The sequence below is a fragment of the Cladophialophora bantiana genome, assembly GCF_000835475.1.
Source record: "Cladophialophora bantiana CBS 173.52 unplaced genomic scaffold supercont1.17, whole genome shotgun sequence".
NCBI lineage: Eukaryota > Fungi > Ascomycota > Eurotiomycetes > Chaetothyriales > Herpotrichiellaceae > Cladophialophora > Cladophialophora bantiana.
This window is the reverse complement of record NW_015971591.1, coordinates 491,515-502,280: the sequence shown is the minus strand read 5'-3', so window position 1 is coordinate 502,280 and position 10,766 is coordinate 491,515. Positions and strand designations below refer to the sequence as shown.

At 52.5% G+C, this 10,766-nt stretch overlaps 5 protein-coding genes across 5 annotated transcripts; 3 read left to right on the top strand and 2 right to left on the bottom strand.

Annotated features, from left to right (window-relative positions):
- Positions 1-360: 360 nt before the first annotated feature.
- Positions 361-1,159, top strand: Z519_10139 (uncharacterized protein; the record flags this gene model as incomplete). Its single annotated transcript, XM_016767857.1, has 3 exons — positions 361-428; positions 482-668; positions 728-1,159. 3 exons carry the CDS (start codon positions 361-363, stop codon positions 1,157-1,159), a joined length of 687 nt encoding a protein of 228 aa, XP_016615955.1.
- A 441-nt stretch (positions 1,160-1,600) lies between these two features.
- Positions 1,601-3,274, top strand: Z519_10138 (uncharacterized protein; the record flags this gene model as incomplete). The annotated part of the gene is made up of 1 exon (XM_016767856.1): positions 1,601-3,274. One exon carries the CDS (start codon positions 1,601-1,603, stop codon positions 3,272-3,274), a length of 1,674 nt encoding a protein of 557 aa, XP_016615954.1.
- Positions 3,275-3,934: 660 nt separating this feature from the next.
- On the bottom strand, positions 3,935-5,518 carry Z519_10137 (uncharacterized protein; the record flags this gene model as incomplete). The annotated part of the gene is made up of 4 exons (XM_016767855.1): positions 3,935-4,587; positions 4,648-5,070; positions 5,173-5,250; positions 5,311-5,518. 4 exons carry the CDS (start codon positions 5,516-5,518, stop codon positions 3,935-3,937), a joined length of 1,362 nt encoding a protein of 453 aa, XP_016615953.1.
- A 1,324-nt stretch (positions 5,519-6,842) lies between these two features.
- Positions 6,843-7,791, bottom strand: Z519_10136 (uncharacterized protein; the record flags this gene model as incomplete). The annotated part of the gene is made up of 2 exons (XM_016767854.1): positions 6,843-7,377; positions 7,436-7,791. 2 exons carry the CDS (start codon positions 7,789-7,791, stop codon positions 6,843-6,845), a joined length of 891 nt encoding a protein of 296 aa, XP_016615952.1.
- Positions 7,792-8,399: 608 nt separating this feature from the next.
- On the top strand, positions 8,400-10,109 carry Z519_10135 (cystathionine beta-synthase; the record flags this gene model as incomplete). Its single annotated transcript, XM_016767853.1, has 2 exons — positions 8,400-8,662; positions 8,732-10,109. The coding sequence occupies 2 exons, from the start codon at positions 8,400-8,402 to the stop codon at positions 10,107-10,109; spliced, it is 1,641 nt and encodes a 546-aa protein (XP_016615951.1).
- Between the last annotated feature and the right edge of the window lie 657 nt (positions 10,110-10,766).

Below are 10,766 nucleotides of genomic sequence, written 5' to 3'. Positions count from 1 at the left end.
GCTGTGACCGGCGGCGTTGTACCTCGAGTACTCCGTCCACAAGGCTCAGTGAGTCCATGAGGCTACTAGAATTCAGGCAGCATCATTCCCTATTTCGTGAGTGGTTCAATGGAGAATCCTTCCCCCACTCTAAGATGCCGCTCGCTCGAAGAAACGTGCTCGGTCCAGAAGTGAAGCGACGGAGACCGTTTGCGTGATAGTTTGACGGCACAACAACAATCCATGAGGAAGGCCATGACCATGGGAACTCGACTGCACAGTGTCCAGCGCGACTTGGATTATAAAGGTGAGGATTGCCCTCTTGAATGTTGTGCGGCTGGTCGGGACCAGAACCACCTAACTTGAGTTTCGAGCAACAGAATGGCGGCATCTTTTGACCTGTCTAAGCCTAACCGCACCATCCACGCCGGAGTGATTCTCATGAATGCGTAAGTGTCATACTTGGATACGTTGTCCGGTCAGAGCTGAGACCAGGCAACAGAGAAACGGAGATTCTTGATGTCGCTCCAATTGACCTGTTGCATGCAGTGTCCAAGAACTTCATGCAGACTCTGGAGCAATTTGTTCCAAAGGAGATGGTAGCCCAGGCCCTTGACATTGAGTTCCATTGGGTCAATGAGACAGGCAACACTGCCAGATTGACAGGCGGCGTCTCGCTTCAGCCCACCGTGAGCTTGGCCCTCGTTCGACTTCACTCTTCTGGATCGTAACCCTCATCTTTCGATAGGACAAGTTTTCGACGTGCCCGCCCCTTGATATCGTACTCATGGGAGCCCATTTGGATGGGTATACTCCAAACGAGGTGGAGCTCGACTTCGTGCGCAAGAGTTATGAGAACTGTTCAGCGTTCATCACCATCTGCGCAGGATTCCAAACTGCATTCCAGGCCGGGTTATTCAAGAACAAAACTGTGACGGCGCCGCGATTCATGTTGGAGCAGCTTCGAACAACCGGTTCTGAGACGAACTGGGTCGAAAAGCGGTGGCATCGAGATGGCAAGTTGTGGACGAGTGGCGCTTTGCTTAACGGACTAGAGCTCATGCGTGCTTTTGGTACAGAATATTGGGGTGGCGAGGGCACGCTGATGCAATTCGCTCTCGACAGTGGGCACTATCCGCAAAGAGACGTCCAATATGGAGACGCTACATCGAAGCTTTGAACCTGGGTGGCTGGTGCGCTTTTTGCATGTGAGGCGCTCAGTTCACCAGCATGCTGGATAGCTCACACGACTCAGGATAGTTCAAGATTGCTTCGGAGATATCTATCCGTATGATCCACCGTATTAATATACGGCAGAGTACCCAGTCAGCAAGCACAGGTGGATATTCAACCAGGAACTCCGTCAGGCTCCATCAGAGCCGATAACGGTGCATTAACACCTTTCAATGCTCTCCACAGGATGATAGCATTAGCCCCGTCGCTTACGCAGCGGCATGTTGTTGCTGAAATCTCCGCCCTTGTCAAACATGTCTACACCGTTCCCCGTCCCTGTACCGTCGGGTCTATCCTTAATGTGCTTGGACGGAACTATGTCTAAATATCTAGAAGGCAAGTAGTGCTGCTCGGTTCTGTCGAGCTGCTTTCGGGAAGCCGATCAGCCATGGGAGACAGCTCGGGTGAAGAAGACGTCTCGGAACGTCTCCTCAGCCAGCACAAGGCGGCAGTGTCGCTGGTATCCGACCGAATAGCCAGCTTCCACGCTCGCCAAATCCCCTTTCGAATCTTCCATGGCCACACGAACTCGACTCGCCTTAGTGACCGCACACGGAACGCTACTGTCGACATCTCTGCTCTTAACAATGTCATCGTCGTCTCGCCTTCGAAACGGACATGTCTGGTGGAGCCTAACGTCCCTATGGATCGTCTTGTCGCCGCCACTCTACAACATGGTCTTGTGCCTCCTGTCGTCCCAGAGTTCCCGGGCATCACAGTTGGAGGTGGCTTTGCTGGGACAGCAGGCGAAAGTAGTAGCTTCAAGTACGGTTTCTTTGACAAGAGCGTGACTTGGTTCGAGGTGGTTCTCGCAGACGGAACAGTCGTGAATGCCTCAGAGACTGAGAGGGCAGATTTATTTCACGGCATGGCAGGAACATTCGGCACGTTAGGAGTCATTACCCTGTTCAAGATGCGTTTGATTCCCGCGAAGGAGTTTGTCGAACTGTCATATATCCGGGTTGGAGGCATTGAACACGCGCAAGAAGTGATCAGGCAGGTCAGAGGACAGGGAAAGGTGGACTTCTTGGATGGGATAATGTTCGCTATTGATAAGGGCGTGATATTGGCGGGCAGATTCGCTGAACAAGACGAGAAGAACAAGAACCTACCACTTGTGACATTCACCAAGCCTTGGGACCAGTGGTTCTATCTCCACGCCGAAGAAAGAATGAACAGTCCTGATACTACGACTCCGACACTTCCATCTGCGTCACCACTGTCTCCTCCGCGCGACTTAATCCCCTTAACGGACTACCTCTTCCGGTACGACCGCGGCGCCTTCTGGACTGGCCGCTTTGCTTATACATACTTCTGCGTTCCCTTCACGCGACCGATCCGTTGGTTGACGGACTATTTCATGCATACGCGCATAATGTACCACGCGTTACACCGCTCCGGCCTATATCAGCGCTTCATAATCCAAGACATGGCCCTACCGAATAAAAACATTGCAGAGTTCTCTCGCTGGTTGGACAAAGAACTGCCGCACATTTATCCGCGGTGGCTGTGTCCCTTAAAAGACGGTGAGAGCGTGAGCATGAATCCACATCTCCGCAACCCGGCTCTATCGGCCATGGAATCAAGTTCAGTCTCGACCTCAACGACGGCCTCGGACCCCATTGCCAAGGGCAGTGAAGAAGAAGATGATGATGACGATGATGATTTCGACAACGCGCTTCTGAATATCGGCGTTTGGGGCGAAACGCCGCCCAACACCCTACACGTCACCATCAACCGCCTCATCGAAGCCAAATTGAAATCTCTGGGTGGGATGAAATGGCTGTACGCCCAAGCATTCTATACCGAAGACGAATTCTGGTCCATCTACGACAAGAAATGGTACGACGGCTTGAGAAAGAAATATCAGGCTGACGGACATATACCCAGCGTGTACGAAAAGGTCAGAACAAAGGATATCTTTGAGGTTGACGACGATGGGCGAGTGGTGCGTGATGCGCGCTTGCCTATTGAAAAGGGCTTGTGGAGCATTTGGCCTGTCGCGGGGCTTTATGGTGTCTTGAGCGCGTTGAAGGGCGGCGACTATCTGCGCAAGCGGTGAGCAAAGGATGTGGGAACTGCGATCATAGAGACAATATATGGAGTACTGGTCCGAAATATGTACAGCCGGAATGCAAGTCCAGAGAGATAGATCGATCGGCCATATAGTTCCGAGACTGGTCCTCATAGTTCGCAGATATTGTGTTCAATCGACTTGCATTAAGTTTCATTCGACATACATTCAACGTGAACATAACAATTGCCTTCGTCACTTTTCTTTTCCGCCATCCGCCAAAGAGACCACCGTTGAATCGCGTTGGAAGGGGCGGCGAGGTACCGAATCCTGGAGTGCCCACCCTTCCATGCTATGTAACGAGCGTGAGTGGTCAGCGGGGGAGCGTAAGTGCAAGATTCCTTAAGAGCACAGCAAGCGCACGAGGTTTGGGCTCCGAACCGAGTCCAGCTACAATTAAGCCCCTTCTGAGCAAAAATGAGAAGCAGAAAAAGTAAATAAGCCCTCTTTAAAATAAGATTTGCATAAGAGAAGCTGTCCTTGCTATCCTCCCGAGGCAGAAACAGGACCAAACGATAATTGTGCAGGAGGTTCTACTGGGCTTTCACGGGTATAAATGCATACACCGGCGAGGGATGGGACGGCCGTATTGCTGACTGAGTTGGTAGCTGGCTCAGAGGTCGGGCGTTTCCTTTCTGGGGAGGTAGATCACGGGTATCTGTGCATCGTCCCTGTCGCGGACATTTCGAACGGACCAGAAGCCACAACAGGGGGAGGCTGTTGCTGCAGCTGCACCTCGTTCTCTGGCGGGGGACTCATGCGCGACTGGCGCTGCAGGAAGGCTTCAATGCCACTTGCAGCCGGCGGTCCGGCCACGGAATTCGGGCTGCTTGCTCGCATGGACGTGTTCTCAGTGACGATGCCGCTCCCTGCTCGGGGATACTGCGTGTCGTGCATTGGATACGGGCCAGGTGCCGGGATTGGTTGGATCGCAGCACCGAAAATATCGTTGGACGGTGTCGGTGGCCACTGAGGGGACGGTTGGGGTTGGCCAGGGCTCGCCATCATGTTCTGCGGCGTCTGCTGAGGCGGTGGATAGCCCTGTGGGTAAGGATACATGCCGCCGTTCGGGATTGCGTTGCCGAAAGCATCTGTCGAGGACGCCGTGGTCACCGACATATGTTTCTGTGTGGGAGACATGTAGCCGTAGTTGTTGGGTGGTATATACGCCGGTGGGTTGTTCATTGGTCCCATGGCAGGCGTAGAGGGGGCTGGTTGACTGCCGCCTTCTCCTTTCGACCTAGACCTGCGACCACAGAAGAATAGCAGTGCTGCGGCTCCGACGACGACGGCTGCTCCTCCTGATATTAAGTAAGTACGAGCACCCACGGATTGAGAGAGATTGAGATTCAGAAACTCACCAACTGCGATTCCTGCGATAGCTCCTGTTGACAAGGTTGAATGGTCTGATCCACTTGCTGTGGAAGTCTCGGTGGCTGAGGAAGTTGTTGATGTTGGCGTCGGAGTCACGGTCGAAGTAGTAGATGTCGTTGTGTAAGGTATAATCGTCGTAGATGTAGGTGCAGAAGGATCCTCATCGGGCCAACCTTGTCCAGGTAACAGCATCTGTGTGGAGTCTGCGGCATATTGTTTTTGGGTTTGTAAAGACTGGCTGGCATTGGGATTGATCACTCCGACCATCTGATAGTTAATACAGGAGCCTTGGGCACCGCAATAATAGAAAATAGGATTGGTGTCGTTGATGAGGAGAGTCCATTTGGGTGGGTCGCTGAGAATGGCGTCGACGGGGTAGAAGCCAGAGAAGAATCCCACTTTATCCGCACCTTTTCAATTGAATCGTAGTTAGCTCGCCGGCCGCTTGAATTTGCAAGCTCATGAGAGCAAAGAGCAGCGGCATCGGGCGGTTTTGAGTGCGTATTCCCTACCTGTCAACTCATAAGGTACGCAGGGGTAGAGGTATTCCGCGCGGATCACCGAGTGATTCAAAGGATAAAAATTGAATTCTTAATGATAGCATTAGCAATCATATACACGCCGTGAAATCAGCTTGCTCGAGAACACACCAACATAGTTCCCAGGCGAAACTTGAACCACATCTGGGACGAAAGTATTCCCGCCGTTCCCGACAGCCACCGTTACCGTGATTGGTTGCGAACTTGTGCTGGTAGGAGAGGTACTTTCAGCACTGGTGTAATCTGTAACAGTAGTGGTGGTGTCCTGGGCCACTATCGCAGACAGCAGAGCTGAGAGGGCGAGGAATGAAAGCCTCATGATTGTTGGACAGGTTGAGATAGAGAAAGAGAGAGAGAAACCAGGGAAGTTGCCAGAGGAACTTGAGGAGCACAAAGTGTTGTACAAAAGTCAAATCAAACACTCCCGGATTTCTGACTCTTGCGAGGTCGAGAGGCACCTACCAAGCAAGGCAATGCACCTTGGGTGCCAGCCCAGGCGAGGATAGCGGGCGCTGCAACCGCGAAGAGAAGTCATGTCTTCGTATTGATGAAAGCAATGCGTTCGTGTGGTAAATGCCAATGCGGCTGCGGTCAAAAGCCAAGGGTTGCCGGTGCCAACCTCAGGGTTTCCCTTTCGACGGAATTAGTTAGCGAGAGGCGATAGCCACAGCCAGCACGGCTTGTTCTCGTATTGTGATCTCAACTTCCACCAGTTGGTCATAGCGTGACGCAGGCCTGAGAGCTTGGGCAGACTGGAATAGCCTGGAGCCCCGAGTGTAAAGAGAGAAAACACGATTCGGCAAGCAACCAGTGAGTAACCTTGATGAGGCCGTTGTCAAATTGGACCCCTGGCAAAAGCCCTCTGGGATCGGTAGGGCTGGACAAACACGAAGACAAAACCTTGATACATACCTTGCAACAAAGATGCCGCCTTATGACGCAGCCATGTGTGTCCAATCGCCTGGGGCGAGAATGGGGCCGAACGAGAAACCTCGCGAAGCGAACAGAAGCCGGCATGACCAGCAAAGCCGCCAAAAGGGTGGGAGAAGTATCCAAGAGATCTGGGCCAACAGGCTAGGTGAGACGCCACGCATAGAAACGATTCGATAGTCTGATTCCTGGAGATCTGTGGAAGGTGTCTTCTGAAGCCAAGGAGAGCTGAAAAGGAGAGTGAAAGTTAAACGGCAAAGGCTGGGAAACCATCCCCTGTTTGACCCTGGCCAGGCCAGGCCACAATCCGAAGCAACATACTCGAAGAAATTTCTCCCTTAAATTGCTTCGACATCAGCCGCTAAGGCTACTTTAAAGGGGCCAAAAATACCTGGACGGCGACTATCCAGCCTCACCAATGACATCGAACGTCCTGCCCGAGCCTGTACGAGTCCCAAGTCTCAAGATGACGTTTTGCCGTTTCTATACACACGCGCACTATGCTCCCGAATTAGGAGGGTGCCTCGGGTGTGATATCCCAGAAGCACGTCCCGACCCTCAGTGTGGAGAGCGAAAAGTGTGTTAGAGATCATCCTGCCCAAGATATGATGAGCACTTCGTGTCCACCAGCGGGATGCGAACTGCACCGACAAGGATTTCCACTTCTCCTGGGGCGACTCTTTCGCTCTGCGCCAATGGCATTTCACGGATCTTTACTGAAACGGCCATCCTCCAATGGTGATCCTGAACAGCGCCTGGTCCGCCTCGATCTCTGCTTTGCGGGCAATCAACTCCTCGACATCCCAATTGCACCACAGAAATCTTCCCGACTTGAGGAAGTCGGCTTCTGGACTCGCAAGCCAGACCATGAAATTCGCAGGGAGTTCTGGTTCGTCCAGTAAGTCGCCAGCTGGAAGCTGGTTAAGATCTCCCATGACTTTCTCGGCCATTTTGGTCGCGATGACACCGGGATGGACCGTAAATACTCGGAGTCGTGGATTCTCGTCCGCCAGATACTCGTCGAGCTTGGTCATGGCTAGTTTCGAAGCAAGATACGAAGAGATTTTGGGAAAGTGCGAGGCTCTCAAATGGCAAGCTGCAGCATTCGTGCCGATGTACGTCGCATTCGGACGGCACTTGGGTATAAAGTGCTTTGCGAAGTGAGCGGAGAACTTGACATTGATCTCGAATGCTTTCCACCAGTCCTCTTCATCTGCTCCCGCGAGGGTGGTCAAGTCCGGCAAGTACCTATCAGGCAATGTCAAACGCGGTTCATGTCAAAGCGATTCCCACAAGGCTACTGTACCCTGCACAATTTGCGAAGACATCCCAAGCCCCCAACTCGACTCTGATGTGGTGGGCAGCAGTACCAACGCTTTCTGTTCTGGAGATGTCCGCAACAGATACCAGGACTGTTGCATCAGGAAATGCTTGATTAATTGTTGTCTTTGTTTTCTGGAGAGTGTCCTCGGTTCTTCCGACTAGGGCGATTCTCCCGGCTCCTGCTTTTGCAAACGCTAAGGCGACAGCAGCGCCAATGCTTCCTTCGCCTGCTCCCGTTACTATCACAGTCTTTCCCTTTGCTGACAACTCGGGCCTTGAAGGGTCAATGGCCGGGTAGGTATTCTTGCGATATATCTTGGTGAAGCAAGGATATGGCATGGTTTTGAAGCGACCCACGAGCTCGAGAACTATCAATGATTAAGCCCAAATACTGGAAATATTTCTCTTATATATGTTGTTATGAAGCTAGAAGGTGAGCTAGCGAAGCCTTCCAACCCCGCAGAATAATCAAGACCGCCGCTCTGCCTTGGTCAGGCGTCCACTCGAAGCTCAATGCGGTCCTCAGTGTTACCAAAATCGGTCGCATTGAAGATGGTATGCCCTTGTGACCCTGATTGGATGAGTTGGCGAAAGTCGTGCTTCATTACCTGTCAATCTCACAGCTAGATGTTGACAATGGCAGACTTGACGGTGCTTGTATGAGTGCGAGAGCTTGTGAGTGGTGGCGTCCTATTGAGTACGGAGGGGAGAGAGCAGGGAGGGAATTGAGTCAGAAAGACTCCGCAGTAATGCTCCACCGTACCAGTAACTCCTACAACCACCCCGCATCGGTCTCGCGGTTATCGCCGGTTAGTGACTTCTCGCGCAAATTCACCACCAATGCAACACATCACCTCATTTCTTTGAAAAGTTTCCTACAATCTGTGTACATGTCCCTCAACCGAAGTCGAGGGTTTCCCAAATTTTAGTCATCTCACTTTACAGCCATGGCCTCAGTCAACGGCGACAGGCTGCACGCCCAAGGCACGCACCAGTCCTCGCTGGAACTCATCGGGCAAACACCCCTCGTCCGTCTGAACAAGATCCCCCAGTCTCTCGGTGTCGAAGCCACCGTGTATGGCAAATGCGAATTCTTCAACGCTGGAGGAAGTGTCAAAGACAGAATAGCGCTGCGCATGATTGAAGAGGCTGAGAAGTCAGGGAGAATAAAGCCTGGGGACACTCTGATCGAGCCTACCAGTGGCAATACGTAAGAACAACGGTGGAGAGCAAACCTGGAGAATGAGATTTGGCTGATATAGAAACCGTCGGATTTTAGTGGCATCGGCCTCGCCCTCGTTGCTGCTCTGAAAGGCTACAGAACCATCATTACCCTCCCCGAAAAGATGTCCGCAGAGAAAGTCGCCGTGCTGAAGGCACTCAACGCAACTATAATCCGCACACCCACACAAGCTGCCTTTGACAGCCCCGAGTCACACATTGGAGTTGCCAAGCGCTTGGAAAAGGAGATCCCCAATGCCCATATATTGGATCAATACGGAAACCCTGATAATCCGCTCGCACATGAACTAGGAACCGCAGAGGAGATATGGCAGCAAACAAAAGGCAAAGTGACATGTGTCATTGCCGGCGCCGGCACAGGTGGCACAATCACAGGCCTTGCCCGTGGTCTACACAAACACAACAAATCAATAAAAATCATCGCAGCAGATCCTCAGGGATCGATCCTCGCCCTCCCTTCGTCCCTCAACGAGGAATTCGCAAATCAACCCTACAAAGTTGAGGGCATCGGGTATGACTTCATACCAGATGTGCTTGACCAAAGTGTCGTGGATAAATGGTACAAGACAGATGACGTAGAATCATTCCACTACGCCCGTCGCCTCATTTCGGAAGAGGGATTGTTGGTCGGAGGAAGTTCCGGGTCCGCTCTTGCAGCGACGATCCACGCCGCGAGAGACCTCAAGTTCGGAACAGACGATGTGATCGTGACAATCCTGCCGGACAGCATCCGCTCATACCTGAGTAAATTCGTCGACGACGACTGGCTCGCCGCGAACAACCTTCTCCCTCCAACACCACCGCCTGAACCTTCCTCACCACAACTCTCGAGAACCCAGAGCATTAAACAAGACGACCCATTCCACGGTGCCCGCGTGCGTCATCTGCGATTAAAACCCGTTCAGACGGTCACATCGGACAGTCCCTGCTCTAGTGCCATCGAAGTCATGCGCGACAAGGGCTTCGACCAACTCCCCGTACTGGCACCTAAGGGTTCAAAGAAATTAGTCGGCCTCGTCACACTGGGCAATCTACTGTCACGGATCAGTCACGGGCGGGCCACGGGACAGAGCCCCGTGAGCGATGTTATGTTCGACTTCACCAAGATCAGCGAGGTCACCATTGACCACACGGATTTGACGGAGTTGATGACCACGTCGGCAGACGAGGACTCGGAGCCGCAGAAGCCGTCAAGTGACACGAGCGCAAAGCCCAAGAGCAAGAGTAAGAGAAGACACTTTGTGGAGATCACGATGGACACCCCTCTCAGCGCATTGAACAAATTCTTCGAGTGGCAGAGTGCAGCTATCGTCACAGAGCGCGAACCAAGTCACAAGGGCGGCGCCTTAAAGCCGGTGGCAGTGGTCACCAAAGTAGATCTGCTTACTTGGATGTTGAGCGAACACAAACCGTAATGCTTGCAGGCAATAGAGCGGAAAGTGTACACCGGGCATTTGAAACATATTCAACAGCGTCATTGCTCAAAACATCAGGGGGATTGTATGACGAGGGTGCAATCTTAGGGGTATTCAACAGCAGAAGCACGCCCGGTGGCAAGCGAATTGCACAAGCCGGAGTTGAAGTCCTGGAGCAGATCCCAGAAATTATTGAGGAGCGACTTAGATCCATGCATTTAAACAATAAATCTGCGTCCGCGAGGACAAGATACATATGGCGACATTAATGGACTTACCTCTCCGACTGTCATGCAGTGCCTTCTACGAGAATCATCATCAGGACTGGGACAGTCCCGCCAACAAGGGGTTATATATCGAATATGGGAACGAGACAAGAGAAAGGAGCCACGACCTCGTAACTCAGGACCAGTCAGGAATCGTGCACAGGGGAATGAGCGCGTACGGTGCCGACAATGTTGTGGTGCTGAACGCGGAACAACGGGTTCGGAGGAGATGGATCGTGCGTTTGAGGCGGAGGGTTAGGATGCGGGGATTGAGCTGGGAATGCGACGTGGTGAAATTGCGAGAAGGGAAATTACGACGGCGGTTGCGGGGACGAGGAAACGCGAGACCGAGTACGCGGCGCATCGGCGCGGACGGGGGAATTAGGCTGAC